At 36.6% G+C, this 18,909-nt stretch overlaps 1 protein-coding gene across 1 annotated transcript in view; it reads left to right on the plus strand.

The window, feature by feature from the left end:
• The window catches only part of gna13b (guanine nucleotide binding protein (G protein), alpha 13b), a 72,003-nt gene that overhangs the window by 45,762 nt on the left and 7,332 nt on the right, over window positions 1–18,909 (plus strand). The window contains exon 3 of the mRNA XM_039739295.1: window positions 12,090–12,140. Within this exon, the coding sequence (XP_039595229.1) occupies window positions 12,090–12,140 (51 nt within the window). The remainder of the gene's footprint in view (window positions 1–12,089; window positions 12,141–18,909) is intronic.

An 18,909-nucleotide genomic window follows, 5' to 3' on the forward strand; every position in this document is an offset into this window, starting at 1 on the left:
AGTAAACATATACTCAGCCTCCCATCGGTTTTAAAGGCTCTATTTTCAGAATCAACTTTTCTCTTCAGCATCGTGTGAGCTAGCTTCGCAATAACTTGCAGCATCATAAGGTAGACTTGATTAACGCGGTAAGTGTTCGGCAAGGCAGCTGAAGCGCTGCATTATGGGATCTGTAGTTTATTGTGTTACCAGCGCTTCATATACCCGGGCTTTAATAACAATAATACAGTATATAAAATGATCTCGGGGCGGATATAATTACGCGGGCGGATGTGGCCCGCTGCCCTTGAGTTTGACACATATGGACTAAATAGAACTTGAAAAGATATATTTTTTCAAATGTGATCGCGCAATTCAGATAGAGTTGGCGCACTACAGCCTGCATGCCTCAATAAGTCATCCTCCCTCGCTCTTACTTTTTACCGTTCATCTAATGAATACACTGAGTATGGCTTTACCAAAACAATCATTGATGGCGAATAAAGTATCCATTATTCGAGTATGTAGATCGGGATATATATATATATATATATATATATATATATATATATATATATATATATATATATATATATATATATATATATATATCTATATATATATATATATATATATCCGCAGCGGAGAAGTAGTGTGTTAAAAAGCTAGAAAAGAAAAGGGAACATTTTAAAAATAACGTAACATGACTGTCAATATACAGTATTTGTTTTGTGAGTGTTACTGAGTGTTGCTGTCATCAAGGATTTGATTATCATTATTTCTTTCAATCAGGTTCGTATTTGTAGGATGTGTTGTGTTCAAGTTACATTCCGTGTTTGTCAATCGTTGTAAAGATGACAGGTTTCATTCATCGATTCGTTTCTTACTGCATCAATAAACAGCTCGTCTTCTTCTTTATCTGAGACCTGACACACTGCATGCACAGGTTTTTTTTACACTGTCTTCCTTTAGCGGGACATTGACTTTTTCCAACGTGTGCTTTGTTTCCGCAGTAGTTGGATTTATGAATATGCCTGTATGTATCAGACGCTTCATATTTTTTGCTGCCTTTTCAATTGTGTAATTCAGTTTTGTTCAGCTCTTTGGAACTGTTGCCTTTTATCTGTGCACTGCGCCAGTTCACGTGAGCCACTCGGTGTACATGCATCGAAGGTTCCCAGCTGTGCTGGTGCCATCTCGTGCTATGTCCATGGCTGTATTTAATGTTACCTTAGTCCTGGCACTTAAAACTTTCTCTCGCAGTTTCGCTGAGTTTGTGTCAAACACCACCCTGACCATCTCATCTTCCTCTCCATAAGCACAGTCCTTCACCCGTGAATATTTACCCGTGGCCGTTTGCTATTGGATTGCCGCTGACGGACGGCCTTATATGGGCAGGCACTAAATTACAAACGCCAGCGGCAGCCTGTCTATGAACTTAATTTAAAGTGTAGGTTTACATCGTGCTTTGTTTCCGAAGTAGCAGAACTCATGAATATGGTTGTGTGTGTCACTCGCTCGCTTCCTATTGTTTCGCTGCCTTCTCAATTATATAATGCATGTTTTCTTGAGCGCTTTTTTGAGGTCTTCCTGGTTTTCTATGTACTGCGTGATTACGTGGGAGGCGTGATGATGTCACACGAAACTCCGCCCCCACGGCGTTGAAGCTCATCTCCATTACAGTAAATGGAGAAAAACTGCTTCCAGTTATGACCATTACGCGTAGAATTTCGATATAAAACCTGCCCAACTTTTGTAAGGAAGCTGTAAGGAATGAACCTGCCAAATTTCAGCCTTCCACCCACACGAGAAGTTGGAGAATTAGTGATGAGTCAGTGAGTGAGTGAGGGCTTTGCCTTTTATTAGTATAGATTCAACAGTTACTGCATTTTTGCATTCCTGGCTCTGCACATCCTTTTTAATAAAATTTTGATTAACAGTTTCCTACTGCTCCAAATCACGAGTTAAATTTTTTTTTTCTCTGTGCTCTTTTATGTAAAATATTGAGTATTGAAACTAGCATTGGCATAAACAATACAAATTCCTATTAATCCATATAAATTATTGATCAGCATATTTATGTAATCAGATTGGATTATAACAGCAGCACTGTGAACTTTGTTAATACTGTTGGCTTCTTTCCTTTCTAAAGAGCAGCTTAAACTGCATATTGTAAATCCTGGGCTCTTTTAGGTATTCTGTCCCATTTTGTACAAGTACTACATTTACTAGGTGTAATTTGTGTTCTTCTAGTGCCATTTCTTTTTGCCTGCTAAAGCTTGCTTATTTCATAGATGCGGTCGACTGCCATTGAAATGTTTTTGAACCATATACTTAGTGTATCATTGGAGAAAGTTGTGTAACTTATATGGCAGCCATAATTTGATGAATTTAAAACAGATTTTAGTGATTTTGTTAGATTAAAACTTCAAACAATGTATTAGTGAAATTAAATTCATGAACAAAAAACTAATTACAGGTAAATATATTATATTAGGTATTCACCGATACCTTTAATAGCCAAAAGTACTGATTGAATACTTTTTTAAGAAAGATGAGATATGCTATCCTTTTAAAACAAATGTATGAAAACAATAGTTTTATTTAATAATCCTTAGTGATTGAAACTTGTAGACTTTATTTAAGAAAGGAAAATTGTTGTTTAAAAGTATTAAAATTAACAATAGATCTTGGAAATTTATAATTTAAATAGTTTAACCAACAATAGAACCCGCACTGGCTTGTTCAAATATAACTTTTGGAACTTTGTAGCATGCATTGCCAGTACTGAGCTAAGGACCCCCAAACCAAACAGCTGCTTATTCTGTTGTGGTTCTATTTTCAACATCACAATTGGCCTGTCGAACAAGAATATTATTAGTCCATCTCTCTTAAGCCAACATGCCTAGTCACAGTCCACTTAAAAACCAGAAAGGTTCCACATCAGTCATTTTTGGGGGACATTTGTCAGCCTTATCCCTTAGGAATTAACCTTGATATGGGATAGGGCTTATCTATTTTGATGTTCATGTTGAAGTTTCTACATTCAAAGTTTACCAACTAGAGTTGCAGTTGGTACGGTTGCTTAGCAAGCTGTTGGACATCCATAGTCTTGCTTATCTCTTTGAGGCCTGAATATTTTTTCCATAAAACTCAGTTTTCTAAAAAGCACCTAAAGCAAGGGTCTCGCACACAAATCAACCTAAAATATCAGTTGCTGGGTGGCCACCAGTTCACAGTCTCTTGTGACTCAAGACGCTCACGGGCGGCATGGCGGCTGGCAGGAATTTGTGGCAGGCTGGCCTCCAGGCTGTCTTCGTGTGATGGGGTGGCAACAGCTGTCACGGTGCAACGCAGTTTGGTTTGTACCTCGTGTCATTATGAGTGGCGGTCTTCATCTACACAAACATGTTCGGCACCACGATTAGCTGGAGATCAATTGGCTGATGCCGATACCTCACTTTCGTTTTTGATCTCCAGATCACTCTCATCAGAATCTGAGTCTGACAAGTCAGAGTCCAATTTGGCGATAATATACAAAACATCATCAATGGAGTATTTTGCTTTGTGCATTCGCTTTGATCCCTAACCATCAATGCATTTTCCCATTGTTTGCTCTTCACTACTCCCACAAGCACAGGGAATCTCGGTCAAACCAGCGAACCTAACTTTTCTTCTAGCAAAGAGAGTCGAACTTAAACGTAACGGCAAGTTTTGTCACAGTTTGCATTGGCTTACTGGTGTCAACCCCTCCTGCTGATAAAAGTCGACATCCACCCTGAAAGAGTTAAGACACTACCTGTAAAACAAAAAGCACAAAAACACTGACAGTCCTATTCAACGGTGTCATGGTTAAAGAGTGGTTGGAGAGAAAATGTGCAACCCCTTGTATATTTAAAGCTCCTCATAGTTTGAAAGATTGAATTTTTATTTCTGCTTTGGCCTCAAGATCCTTTCCTCATCTTGATGTGTAAGAGGTGCATCTGTGTTCATAAGTTATCACTACTATGTTTTTTATTTTTTTAAATATATTTTACTCTGAAAATGATGCAACCACATTATACTGGTATCAACCAAAACATTACAATTTTTAAATATCCTGTAATGTGAGCTTGGTAATTTTGGTAATCTTCAGTCTAGAATGCAAACTGTGAGTATATTCAGATGCTAATTACATTTGAATTATCAGGTTTCCTTTTTGCTCACTTTAACTAAGAACCAAATTCATTCTCTCCTGCAGCATTCATATTTAATCTTGCACCACTAAGTAAAAATAGTTTTGTATGAGCTGTTATAAGGTTGCTGTGATTAATCACTCTACTCAATTAAAATGTTTAGTCTAATTGTATTTTCTTAATAGACTAGTTATATCTGCTCCTCCCCCACATGAAATGAAAATGCTATTTCTTCAGACAGAAGAGAAATTGTCTGCTAAATGCACTTGTCAGTTGCTGTTACTACTCTTTGAATGTACTTGAGAAAAGTAATGTTTCAATTGATAGGCTAGCTAAATATGATAAACTAATCTGTTAAATCCATTTGCTAGCTTTATTTCAGACAGACTTACATATTCACACTTTACCAATTTGTCCGTGCCATCAAATTATTGTTTCACCTTTTAAAATCTAAAAGAAAACTATATATCCGTGATAAAATCCAATACAAACATGACATCTTCAATGAGTTGTCATGTTAATCTCTAAAAAAAAAAAAAATCTGCCTTATTCTCTTTAAATCTGCTCTAATAAACTCACACAGAAGAAGCTGAAGACTGTACCGCTTCCTCTGTTCAGCTGGAAAGGAAACCCCTTAAAGAGCATTGTACAGGTGCCGGTCATAAAATTAGAATATCATGACAAAGTTGATTTATTTCAGTAATTCCATTCAAAAAGTGAAACTTGTGTATTAGATTCATTCATTACACACACAGACTGATGTATTTCAAATGTTTATTTCTTTTAATTTTGATTATAACTGACAACTAATGAAAGTCCCAAATTCAGTATCTCAGAAAATTAGAATATTGTGAAATGGTTTAATATTGAAGACACCTGGCGCCACACTCTAATCAGCTAATTAACTCAAAACACCTGCAAAAGCCTTTAAATGGTCTCTCAGTCTAGTTCTGTAGGCTACACAATCATGGGGAAGACTGCTGACTTGACAGTTTTCCAAAAGACGACCATTGACACCTTGCACAAGGAGGGCAAGACACATAAGGTCATTGCTAAAGAGGCTGCCTGTTCACAGAGCTCTGTGTCCAAGCACATTTAATAGAGAGGGGAAGGACAAGATGTGGTAGTAAAAAAAGTGTACAAGCAATAGGGATAACTGCACCCTGGAGAGGATTGTGAAACAAAACCCATTCAAAACTGTGGGGGAGATTCACAAAGAGTGGACTGCAGCTGGAGTCAGTGCTTCAAGAACCACCATGCACAGACGTATGCAAGACATGGGTTTCAGCTGTCGCATTCCTTGTGTCAAGCCACTCTTGAACAAGAGACAGCGTCAGAAGCGTCTCGCCTGGGCTAAAGACAAAACTGCTGCTGAGTGGTCCAAAGTTATGTTCTCTGATGAAAGTAAATTTTGCATTTCCTTTGGAAATCAAGGTCCCAGAGTCTGGAGGAAGAGAGGAGAGGCACAGAATCCACGCTGCTTGAGGTCCAGTGTAAAGTTTCCACAGTCAGTGATGGTTTTGGGGTGCCATGTCATCTGCTGGTGTTGGTCCGTTGAGGCCAACACAGCCGTCTACCAGGAAGTTTTAGAGCACTTCATGCTTCTTGCTGCTGACAAACTTTATGGAGATGCAGATTTCATTTTCCAACAGGACCTGGCACCTGCACAAAGTGCCAAAGCTACCAGTACCTTGTTTAAGGACCATGGTATCCCTGTTCTTGATTGGCCAGCAAACTCGCCTGACCTTAACCCCATAGAAAATCTATGGTGTATTGTCACGAGGAAGATGCAATTCACCAGACCCAACAATTCAGAAGAGCTGAAGGCCACTATCAGAGCAACATGGGCTCTCATAACACCTGAGCAGTGCCACAGACTGATCGACTCCATGCCACGCCGCATTGCTGCAGTAATCCAGGCCAAAGGAGCCCCAACTAAATATTGAGTGCTGTACATGCTCATATTTTTCATGTTCATACCTTTCAGTTGACCAACATTTCTAAAAATCCTTTTTTTGCATTGGTCTTAATTGATATTCTAATTTTCTGAGATACTGAATTTGGGACTTTCATTAGTTTTCAGTTATAATCATCAAAATTAAAAGAAATAAACATTTGAAATACATCAGTCTGTGTGTAATGAATGAATCTAATATACAAGTTTCACTTTTTGAATGGAATTACTGAAATAAATCAACATTGTCATGATATTCTAATTTTATGACCGGCACCTGTACAATGCTCTTTAAGGGTTTTCCTTTCCAGCTGAACAGAGGAAGCGGTACAGTCTTCAGCTTCTTCTGTGTGAGTTTATTAGAGCAGATTTAAAGAGAATAAGGCAGATTTTTTTTTTTTTTTAGAGATTAACATGACAACTCATTGAAGATGTCATGTTTGTATTGGATTTTATCACTGAGATATAGTTTTCTTTTAGATTTTAAAAGGTGAAACAATAATTTGATGGCACGGACAAATTGGCAAAATGTGAATATGTAAGTCTGTCTGAAATAAAGCTAGCAAATGGAAAATATTCTAATTTTATGACTGGCACCTGTATGTAGTTGAATTATGTCTAAAAGCTGACTTCCTCTTTATCCCCAAAGAGTAATTTTTAGCCAAAAAAACTGTTCTGAGTGAAGTTATTTGAGTTTAGTACTGAATGTTTGCTACAATAATTGCAGGACCTTTTGTGTTAGTGATGCACATGTTAACCTACTTAATAATAAATCCACTAAGGTGCTATCCAAAAAAGACAAACATTGCTAAGAAACATCAAGAATTTAAAGATGAACAAAATGATTTATGCAAGTATTGTCAGAACTGGACGTTGACAAAAGTTGACATTTGCCCTAAACGAGTTAATATTCTAATGTATTTTCCATTTTGATTGAATGAAGGCAACATACACATCATTTAACCACAGAACTACTGGCTAGGAAGCTGACTATCGTATAGGCCAGTTTAAACAAAATAATCATAGCTGAGCTGATTGGGGGGTGTAGTGATCGACCAATTTTTTTTTTTTTAAGACAGATATATGGGCAGCAATGATGACGGAATACTGAATTTTGTACCAATATTGCTGATGTGTTTAGGTATTAGATTTTCCTGGGGGAAAAAAAGTTGTGTGTTTTGCATGATGCACTCGTGCTGATTATATAAACTACTAGCAAAAATACCCGCACTTCGCAGCGAAGAAGTAGTGTGTTAAAGAAGGAAAGAAAAAGAAAAGGAAACATTTTGAAAATAACGTAACATGATTGTCAATGTAATTGTTTTGTCACTGTTATGAGTGTTTCTGTCATATATATAATATATATTGTTTTGTCACTGTTATGAGTGTTGCTGTCATATATATAATATATATACACATATACATACAAACATACACACAGGTATATGTATATGTGTGTGTGTGTGTGTGTGTGTGTGTGTGTGTATGTATATGGTCATACCACCAAAATGAGTACGTACATTGGTTTCGGTTAGCGCAGGGAAGCCGCCTACCAAATTTCGTGAAGATGGGGCCATGAATAAGAAAGTTGAACATGGTGGACGTTGTTGACCGTTGCGTGTAGAATTTCGAAATGAAACCTGCTTAACCTTTGTAAGTAAGCTGTAAGGAATAAGCCTGCCAAATTTCAGCCTTCTACCTACACGGGAAGTTAGAGAATTAGTGATGAGTGAGTGAGTGAGTGCTTTGCCTTTTATTTAGTATAGATTAATATTATGGGCCATTGTTAAAAATACAATTAAAATATTGTATGCCATAATTAAAATTTAATAAAAATGTTGTAACATAGGAGAGTTAGGGAACATAGTGATAAATGTCTTGATAGGCCAATTTAAGTATCTGACAGAAAAATGAACTCCCATAAAATAATTAATGTTATAAGTGAAAGCTGTGTACCCATGCATTGATTTGGCCTGAAAAGGCTATAATCCCCTACCCTAAACCTGTGTATGCAAGACGCCATATTTCCAAAGGTTATGTCTGGACAAAAACCAAGCAATAAAGTCCAAGGAACTATCTTTAGGAACTCCCATGAGTAAAATTGTGGTTAGATTAGATCAGGGCATGGGCATAAAACCATTTCTAAAGCTTTAAGTGGGTCCATGGAGCACAGTAACCTCTAAATGTGAAATAGAAGAAGCACCCTAGAGATGGCCACCAGGTCACACAGAGTAAGCCAGAAAGATGGGCTTCGGTCATGAATGAATCACCATGAATCCTGTGATTATTCTAACAGAGTTTCAGAAGTCCTCCGATAAGATGGGAGAATCTGTTGTAAGGGTGACCATCTCAGCAACACTTTATTAATCATGCATTTCTGGCACGATGTCTTAGTGATGCACTGGCTATATGGTTGCCACTCTTTAGTGGCTGTCATCCCTATTTTGGCAGTTGTGCATCTTCGCTACCTGTAATTGCAGCAGAACTGTGGCTAGTCATCACCCTTGTCTCCCTTTGGAGAATCACCACTTATCCTCCAAGGGTTTTTTTGTGGCCTTGCAAGCGATGACCCATTCTAATAAGACTTTCTGCAAATTGTTCACAATCCTTTCTCATTCATTACAGATGTAATTCACTACTCTGTGAAACCAAAGTTCAGATGTCATATTACTCAGAATAGTTTGTGACCCATAGTTTAAGAAACACTGGTTTAAATGACTCTGAGAGCATTAGGAAAAATATTCTGCAGTCTGATCATATGAGAAGTGAACTTTATGAGACACAGTGCTTGGAGTTTTATTCAAAAACACCAGACACTGCTCATCACCTGCTTAATACTGTTCCCTACAGTGAAACATGATGATTGTTTCTCATTGGTAGGGCCAAGGACACTGGTCTGACTTGAGAGAAAGATGAATGTAGCCAAATAGAGAGGTCCTTGAAGAAAACTTGTTCCAGAGTACACTTTCCCACAAACTAAGCAGACGGTTCATCTTTTAGCAAGACAATGGCCTGAAGCATACAGCCAAGATTATGCTGGAGTGGTTTCAGCAGAGGTCTCTGACTGTTCTTGGGTGGTCCAACCAAAGCCCAGACTTAAACACCACAGGACATCTGTGGAAAGACCTGAAGATGGCAGTTTACAGACACTTCCCATCCAGTCTAATGGAGCTAGAGGTCATCTGCCTGGAAGAATGGGATAGCTGCCCAAATTCAGGTGTATAGAGCTTGTGGAGACTTTTCTGAGAAGACTCCATGCTATATATAGTTCCAACAAAAGGGGCTTCTACAATGCAATTTGCCAGCACACTGTAGCCGAGTATATTTGGCAACATACAGTGGTATGAAAAACTATTTGCCCCCTTCCTGATTTCTTATTCTTTTGCATGTTTGTCACACAAAATGTTTCTGATCATCAAACACATTTAACCATTAGTCAAATATATCACAAGTAAACACAAAATGCAGTTTTTAAATGATGGTTTTTATTTAGGGAGAAAAAAAAATCCAAACCTACATGGCCCTGTGTGAAAAAGTAATTACCCCCTGAACCTAATAACTGGTTGGGCCACCCTTAGCAGCAATAACTGCAATCAAGCGTTATATAACTTGCAATGAGTCTTTACAGCGCTCCGGAGGAATTTTGGCCCACTCCTCTTTGCAGAATTGTTGTAATTCAGCTTTATTTGAGGGTTTTATAGCATGAACCGCCTTTTTAAGGTCATGCCATAGCATCTCAATTGGATTCAGGTCAGGACTTTGACTAGGCCACTCCAAAGTCTTCATTTTGTTTTTCTTCAGCCATTCAGAGGTGGATTTGCTGGTGTGTTTTGGGTCATTGTCCTGTTGCAGCACCCAAGATCGCTTCAGCTTGAGTTGACGAACAGATGGCCGGACATTCTCCTTCAGGATTTTTTGGTGGACAGTAGAATTCATGGTTCCATCTATCACAGCAAGCCTTTCAGGTCCTGAAGCAGCAAAACAACCCCAGACCATCACACTACCACCACCATATTTTACTGTTGGTATGATGTTCTTTTTCTGAAATGCTGTGTTCCTTTTACGCCAGATGTAACGGGACATTTGCCTTCCAAAAGTTCAACTTTTGTCTCATCAGTCCACAAGGTATTTTCCCAAAAGTCTTGGCAATCATTGAGATGTTTCTTAGCAAAATTGAGGCGAGCCCTAATGTTCTTTTTGCTTAACAGTGGTTTGCGTCTTGGAAATCTGCCATGCAGGCTGTTTTTGCCCAGTCTCTTTCTTATGGTGGAGTCGTGAACACTGACCTTAATTGAGGCAAGTGAGGCCTGCAGTTCTTTAGACGTTGTCCTGGGGTCTTTTGTGACCTCTCGGATGAGTCGCTCTGCGCTTTTGGGGTAATTTTGGTCGGCCGGCCACTCCTGGGAAGGTTCACCACTGTTCCATGTTTTTGCCATTTGTGGATAATGGCTCTCACTGTGGTTCGCTGGAGTCCCAAAGCTTTAGAAATGGCTTTATAACCTTTACCAGACTGATAGATCTCAATGACTTCTGTTCTCATTTGTTCCTGAATTTCTTTGGATCTTGGCATGATGTCTAGCTTTTGAGGTGCTTTTGGTCTACTTCTCTGTGTCAGGCAGCTCCTATTTAAGTGATTTCTTGATTGAAACAGGTGTGGCAGTAATCAGGCCTGGGGGTGGCTACGGAAATTGAACTCAGGTGCGATACACCACAGTTAGGTTATTTTTTAACAAGGGGGCAATTACTTTTTCACACAGGGCCATGTAGGTTTGGATTTTTTCTCCCTAAATAATAAAAACCATCATTTAAAAACTGCATTTTGTGTTTACTTGTGTTATATTTGACTAATGGTTAAATGTGTTTGATGATCAGAAACATTTTGTGTGACAAACATGCAAAAGAATAAGAAATCAGGAAGCAGGCAAATAGTTTTTCACACCTCTGTAGATTAATTGAACACCGCAACCGGCTATAGTCAGTTCCCAGTGCAGTTTGCCAGCTTGCAGGAGCCAAATATATTCGGTGACGTACTTTTATTGAACTCCGGAGTTGAGCAAGACAGCTCATGACCACTGCAGCATCACTGTCCATGGCATTCAGCCTCTGCTCTACACTAGCCTGCAAGCATCAGCGTTGGCTTCTGTGTGCTTGCATGCAGTCATTTCAAGCGCAGTTGGCTCAGTGATTTACTGAAGTTCATCAATGGTGTCAGTTGCTCCTTGTACATATAATAGATTGTTGCAGTAGTTTTATTAATAGTTTTTACAGTTCATTGGCAGTGTGTAAAATGATCAGTGTTGCAGTAATTGTGATGCTCTTTGCATTAAAAATGTAACTTTTTCTTGGCGAATTGTAACATTTCATTAAGTGTAGCAAAAAGTATTTGCCGTCCAGGGTCGCATTAACCCTCCAAGTATGTGGCAGTTTAAGGGTTAAATTAATAAGGGATTTCTGGTTTTGATTTTCATTAAATTTATAAACCTTTCAGAAACTATCTTCACTTAGTCCTTATGGGTTATTGAGTGTAGATTGATGGGCATAAATGGTAAAACATGTTAATTTAAAATGAAATCTTCAACACAAAGTGAATACAACCACTGTATGTTGACATACAAAAAATTGAGTGTATTTTTTCATATAACCGAGTAAAAAAATTGTCTGTTTACATCAACTAGCATCCAGAGGTATGAATTTTTTTCCTTGCTTTTGGGGACCATGTAATTGTTTTGCTTTAAACATAAGTAGTTAATATTATTAGTTTTTTTTTTTTTTTTCTTTCTAGACTTTCCTTGTTACCTTTCCTTAAGTTGTGAGCTTCATCAATTTCAATATTTTTTTACCCCCAAACAATCTTGGAAATTATTGCCCCCCTTTGTTTGTTTTTCAGTTGTTTTTCTTGGACTATTAAAGTGTTGATTTTTAACTCATTTTCTAAAATTGTATACCTTTTTTAAAACATTTTTTTTTCTTCCCCTTCCCAGGGTGAATCAGTAAAATATTTCTTGGACAATTTGGAAAAACTAGGACAGCCGGTGAGTTTTGTTGTCTTTTTTTTTTTTTGGTAATAAAATAGAACCCCCATAAACCTTTTCTTTTTCCCCCCTCCAGTTTAGGGGAAATGGGTTATGGTTATTTTGCCAAATTCTAATGAAGGTTCAAAAGACCACATGAGACCTGTTTTCAGCAGTGTAAAGAATTAACTTGCATTAAACAAAACGTGCTCTTCTGTCAAGTATAAAATCTGTACTTGATGTCTTAATTGTTCTTAGAGATGTTTTTTTATTTTAGGTTTTCTTTTTAAATTGTGTTCTGTTCCGACCTTTAAATTTAATTAAATACAGTAATACTTTCAGGTGCAACCAAGTGCTTAAACTGCCACTTGGTGTAGATAGGAGAAGACTAATGTTCAAAGAGTTTAATATTAAAGTGATAAATACTCCTCTTTCCTTACATATTAGCAGTACTAAAGACGACAAAATACCAGAAATTTGATTTTAATAGGCTTGGTAGTTAGACTGTGCCATAAGAATGGTTATTTCTCATCAAATTTGATGTTACAGAAATACAAGTTTTAAAAGTTGTATGTTTATGGTTTTGCATCTTTTGTTCTCAAGGTGCTTATGTTCAGAATTGAAGCAGCATCTTAAGCATTTAGATAAAGCATATATTCTCTTTCATACATTGTTTTACTTTAAATGGGTTTATTTTGACCACGTTATTCCAGGTAAACATAGTAAAAATCTGTTTATCAAGTTGAACTTTTCAAAATGCTATTTTAAGAGCCAGATATTCTACAATTTTATTACATTGACTAAGACTCCTCAGTTTTGGATTGCTAAATATTAAAAGCAACATAGTACAAAGGGAAGCTCTGCCAAAAAAAAAGTGTTCATCTGGAAGTGTTTTTAAATGTAGTAAGATTAGATATTCCGCTTTGAGAGAAAATGTTTATCAAATAGTACTTGATTTTGGGCAGTTTCCTCCTCAACTACCATTACAAACGAAGAAGACAGCCATTTTTCAGCTCAAAATATACTGCAAATAATCTTCGCAAAACTTTGAAGAGGCACTGGGTGAAAATATCTAATCTTCCAGAAGTTTAAGGTGGCTGGAAGTTAATCCATAAATGACTGTAATTATCTTCTCATATAAGAGTATATACTATTGGAAAAACTGACACGGGTAAAACCACCACTGTAAACATGCAGCATTCACGTACTAGTCACATTTCATTCATATTTGTTCATGCAGTTATTCTGAGTAGAAAATTTATTTCATTTAGCTTTTTCATTAAACTGTGAAGACAAACTATATATATAAAATTGCAGTTATAAAATAACATATATATATGTGTATATATATATATATATATATATATATATATATATATATATATATATATATATATACTAGAAAAATACCACATTTTGAGGAGAAGTAGTGTGTTAAAGAAGCAATGAAAAGAAAAGGAAACATTTTGAAAATAACGTAACATGATTGTCAATGTAATTGTTTTGTCACTGTTGTGAGTGATGAGTGTTGCTGTCATATATATATATATATATATATATATATATATATATATATATATATATATATACACATACACATACACATATATATATATTTACACATACACACATAAACATATATATATACACACACCTATACATATACACATATATATATATATACACACACATATATACATACATATATATATCTACATATATACATATACACACACACACACATATATAAACATATATATACATATACATACATATCTACATATATACACACACAGCTATTTCGTATCAGTGCAATACGCTGCTTGTTAAAACGGATGACTCCCCTCTTACGTGCAAGTCTGCGTGGATATTATGAACTATCGATTTGTTCAAGTTCTATTTAAATTTTAAATAGAAGGAATTTTTATTTAGTCGACAGAAATATCTTTGGTAGGAATGGTAAAACAGACAGGAATATTATTCCTGAATAAATCAACTCAAACCTTAAACAACTTATAATATTTTGCTCTCCATAAAAATATATCCTGTCAAAATTATACAAGTTAGAAATAAAGTAAACATTAAAAGAACAAACATTCAAATTTCTTTACTCTTATGTAATTTTATATTTTATAAAAAATAAACTTAGATTTTAAATATCCCAAAAGATTTTGCTCTCCATAAAAATATATCCTGTCAAAATTATACAAATTCAAATATGAACATGCTGCATAACAAAACCTGGAAATATAAATAAAATGTGTTCCTTTCAGCAATAACAAATCAAATCATTCAGTTGTCTTTGCTCATATGTAATTTTAGAGCTGGACGCCTGGCATCTTTTTGGCAACAGGTTCGTTTCTGTTTGGTGTGAGGTTCTGTGTTGTGGAGATTCTCAGGATGGATTGCAGGTGCTCATCAGTGAGGCGACTCCTGTGTGCTGTTTTGTTAGTCTTTATCACTGAGAAGAGCTTCTCACACAGATATGTGCTACCAAACATGCACAAGGTTCGAGCCGCATGTAGACGGACTTTTTGTTCTTCAAAGTCACCAAAGCGCCGCAAACTCAGTGCGCCAGTTTATCAGCAAAGTGCGATTTGGGAACACCGTAGTGACGACTTGGTTTAACATTACTTGGTAACAGGGAAAGTGGGGCAAGTGGTTGTGTCTCCCATAAAAGCAGCCTCAATTGAAATCACTTTGTGATTGTGCACGGAAAAACGTCCGCTGAAGTGTCAGATTCTTATTTAATTCTTCTGCTTTCTGTATCTTCTGCATTGTATTCAGGTCTTTCAGGTTACCCTGATGTTTTGTTTTATAGTGCCGTCTTAGATTAAATTCTGTAATTACAGCCACATTAGCTCCACAAATGAGACACACGGGTTCAGTAAACATATACTCAGCCTCCCATCGGTTTTAAAGGCTCTATTTTCAGAATCAACTTTTCTCTTCAGCATCGTGTGAGCTAGCTTCGCAATAACTTGCAGCATCATAAGGTAGACTTGATTAACGCGGTAAGTGTTCGGCAAGGCAGCTGAAGCGCTGCATTATGGGATCTGTAGTTTATTGTGTTACCAGCGCTTCATATACCCGGGCTTTAATAACAATAATACAGTATATAAAATGATCTGCGGGCGGATATAATTACACGGGCCGGATGTGGCCCGCGCCCTTGAGTTTGACACATATGGACTAAATAGAACTTGAAAAGATATATTTTTTCAAATGTGATCGCAATTCAGATAGAGTTGACGCGACTACAGCCTGCATGCCTCAATAAGTCATCCTCCCTCGCCTTACTTTTTACCGCTCATCTAATGAATACACTGAGTATGGCTTTACCAAAACAATCATTGATGGCGAATAAAGTATCCATTATTCGAGTATGTAGATCGGGATATATATATATATATACCCGCGTATCGCAGCGGAGAAGTAGTGTGTTAAAAAAGCTAGAAAAGAAAAGGGAACATTTTAAAAATAACGTAACATGACTGTCAATATACAGTATTTGTTTTGTGAGTGTTACTGAGTGTTGCTGTCATCAAGGATTTGATTATCATTATTTCTTTCAATCAGGTTCGTATTTGTAGGATGTGTTGTGTTCAAGTTACATTCCGTGTTTGTCAATCGCTGTAAAGATGACAGGTTTCATTCATCGATTCGCTTCTTACTGCATCAATAAACAGCTCGTCTTCTTCTTTATCTGAGACCTGACACACTGCATGCACAGGTTTTTTTTTACACTGTCTTCCTTTAGCGATTAGTGATGAGTCAGTGAGTGAGTGAGTGAGGGCTTTGCCTTTTATTAGTGTGTGTATATATATATATATATATATATATATATATATATATATATATATATATATATATATATATATATATATATATATATATATATTTTATATATATATATATATTTTATATATATATATATATATATTTTATATATATATATATATATTTTATATATATATATATATATATATATATTTTATATATATAGAGATAGAGATATATCTCTATACTAATAAAAGGCAAAGCCCTCACTCACTGACTCATCACTAATTCTCCAACTTCCCGTGTGGGTGGAAGGCTGAAATTTGGCAGGTTCATTCCTTACAGCTTCCTTAAAAAGTTGGGCAGGTTTTATATCGAAATTCTACGCGTAATGGTCATAACTGAAGCAGTTTTTCCATTTACTGTAATGGAGATGAGCTTCAACGCCGGGGCGGAGATTCGTGTGACATCATCACGCCTCCCACGTAATCACGCAGTACATAGAAAACCAGGAAGACCTCAAAAAAGCGCTGAAGAAAACATGCATTATATAATTGAGAAGGCAGCTAAACAATAAGAAGCGAAGCGAAAGTGACATATACAACCATATTCATGAGTTCTGCTACTCGGAAACAAAGCACGATGTAAACCTACACTTTAAATTAAGTTCATAGACAGGCTGCGCTGGCGTTTGTAATTTAGTGCCTGCCCATATAAGGCTGTCCGTCAGCGGCAATCCAATAGCAAACTGCCACGGGTAAATATTCACGGGTGAAGGACTGTGCTTATGGAGAGGAAGATGAGATGGTCAGGGTGGTGTTTGACACAAACTCAGCGAAACTGCAGAGAAAGTTTTAAGTGCCAGGACTAAGGTAACATTAAATAAAGCTATGGACATAGCACAAGATGGCACCAGCACAGCTGGGAACCTTCGATGCAAGTACACCGAGTGGCTCACGTGAACTGACGCAGTGCACAGATAAAAACAACAGTTCCAAAGAGCTGAACAAAACCAATTACACAATTGAAAAGGCAGCAAAAAATATGAAGCGTCTGATAACCATATTCATAAATGCAGCTACTATAGAAACAAAGCACACGGTGGGAAAAGTCAATGTCCCGCTAAAGGAAGACAGTGTAAAAAAAACCCGTGCATGCAGTGTGTCAGGTCTCAGATAAAGAAGAAGACGAGCTGTTTATTTATCTGAACGGTAAAAAAGTAAGAGCGAGGGGAGGATGACTCATTGAGGATGCAGGCTGTAGTGCGCGTCAACTCTATCTGAATTGCGTGATCACATTTGAAAAAATATATCTTTTCAAGTTCTATTTAGTCCATATGTGTCAAACTCAAGGGTCGGGCCACATCCGCCCGGCGTGTAATTATATCCGCCCGAGATCATTTTATATACTGTATTATTGTTGTTAAAGCCCGGGTATATGAAGCACTGGTAACACAATAAACTACAGATCCCATAATGCAGCGCTTTAGCTGCCTTGCCGAACACTTACCGCTTACTAGAGTTATTGCGCACTGAGTTTGCACGGCGCTTTGGTGACTTTGAAGAACAAAAAAAGTCCGTCTACATGCGGCTTGAACCTTGTGCATGTTTGGTAGCACATATCTGTGTGAGAAGCTCTTCTCAGTGATAAAGACTAACAAAACAGCACACAGGAGTCGCCTCACTGATGAGCACCTGCAATCCATCCTGAGAATCTCCACAACACAAAACCTCACACCAAATAGAAACGAACTTGTGGCCAAAAAAAGATGCCAGGCGTCCAGCTCTAAAATGACATATGAGCAAAGACAACTGAATGATTTGATTTGTTGTTGCACGTAAGAGCGGGAGTCAACCGTTTTAACAAACAGCGTATTGCACTGATACGAAATAGCTGTGTGTGTATATATGTAGATATGTATGTATATGTATATATGTTTATGTATAGATATAGATATAGATATAGATATAGATATATAGAGATATATAGATATATATAGAGAGATATAGATATATATATATATAGATATAGATATATATATATATAGATATAGATATATATATATATAGATAGATAGATATATATAGATATATATATATATATATATATATATAACTATATAGATATATAACTATATAGATATAGATAGATATATATATAACTATATATACACACACACACACACACTATGGGGTGCTAAACAGGCTAATACATTGATTTTGTGAATATATAAAGTCGCCGTCAGAATATATAACGTCATTCCCGAATATATAAAGTCAGCGTCGGTATACATAAAGTCAAAACTTTTTTCTGAATATATAAAGTCAGTGCTGGAATATATAAAGCACTGACTTTATATATTCAAGTTTTGACTTTATATATTCAAGTTTTGACTTTATTTATTCCGACAGTGATTTTATATAATCAAGGTTTGACTTTATATATTCGGGAATGACTTTATATATAAAACTTTTGACTTAATATAATTAAATTTAGTCATCGTTGCATAACTTTTTCTTTACCATAGAAATTTAAAGACTAAATTCAACTTCCATTCCTAACAAAGATATTTCTGGCGACCTAAATAGAACTTACTTATATCCAAATTCGAGCTATTGAGCCGTTGCCCCTGCCTGCCTGCCTGAATAAGTCACCCTCGCTTTGCTCTTACTTTTTTACCGTTCATTTAATCATGGCCAGTGGCAGAAAAATTATAAAATGCAAGTAGGATTACACGGAGTATGGCTTTACCAAAACAAATTATTGATGGCGAATCGATTATTCATAAAGCTTCAATTGGTGATCTGTTTTTCTGTGTTAACCTCATATTTTTTTCATACTTCTCAAACCAAGGGTGTGTGAGGGTAAAATGAATCGGGAAGCGCTGATCAATGTAATCGGTGTACCATGAAATCATGCATTGACAGAAGTTACCCTTTGCTTGTATTGCAAAGTGTGATTAAATGCGTGATTTTTTTAACTCGTTATGGAGCATGTGCATCAAAGCTTC

Source organism: Polypterus senegalus, chromosome 17, assembly GCF_016835505.1.
Source record: "Polypterus senegalus isolate Bchr_013 chromosome 17, ASM1683550v1, whole genome shotgun sequence".
NCBI lineage: Eukaryota > Metazoa > Chordata > Cladistia > Polypteriformes > Polypteridae > Polypterus > Polypterus senegalus.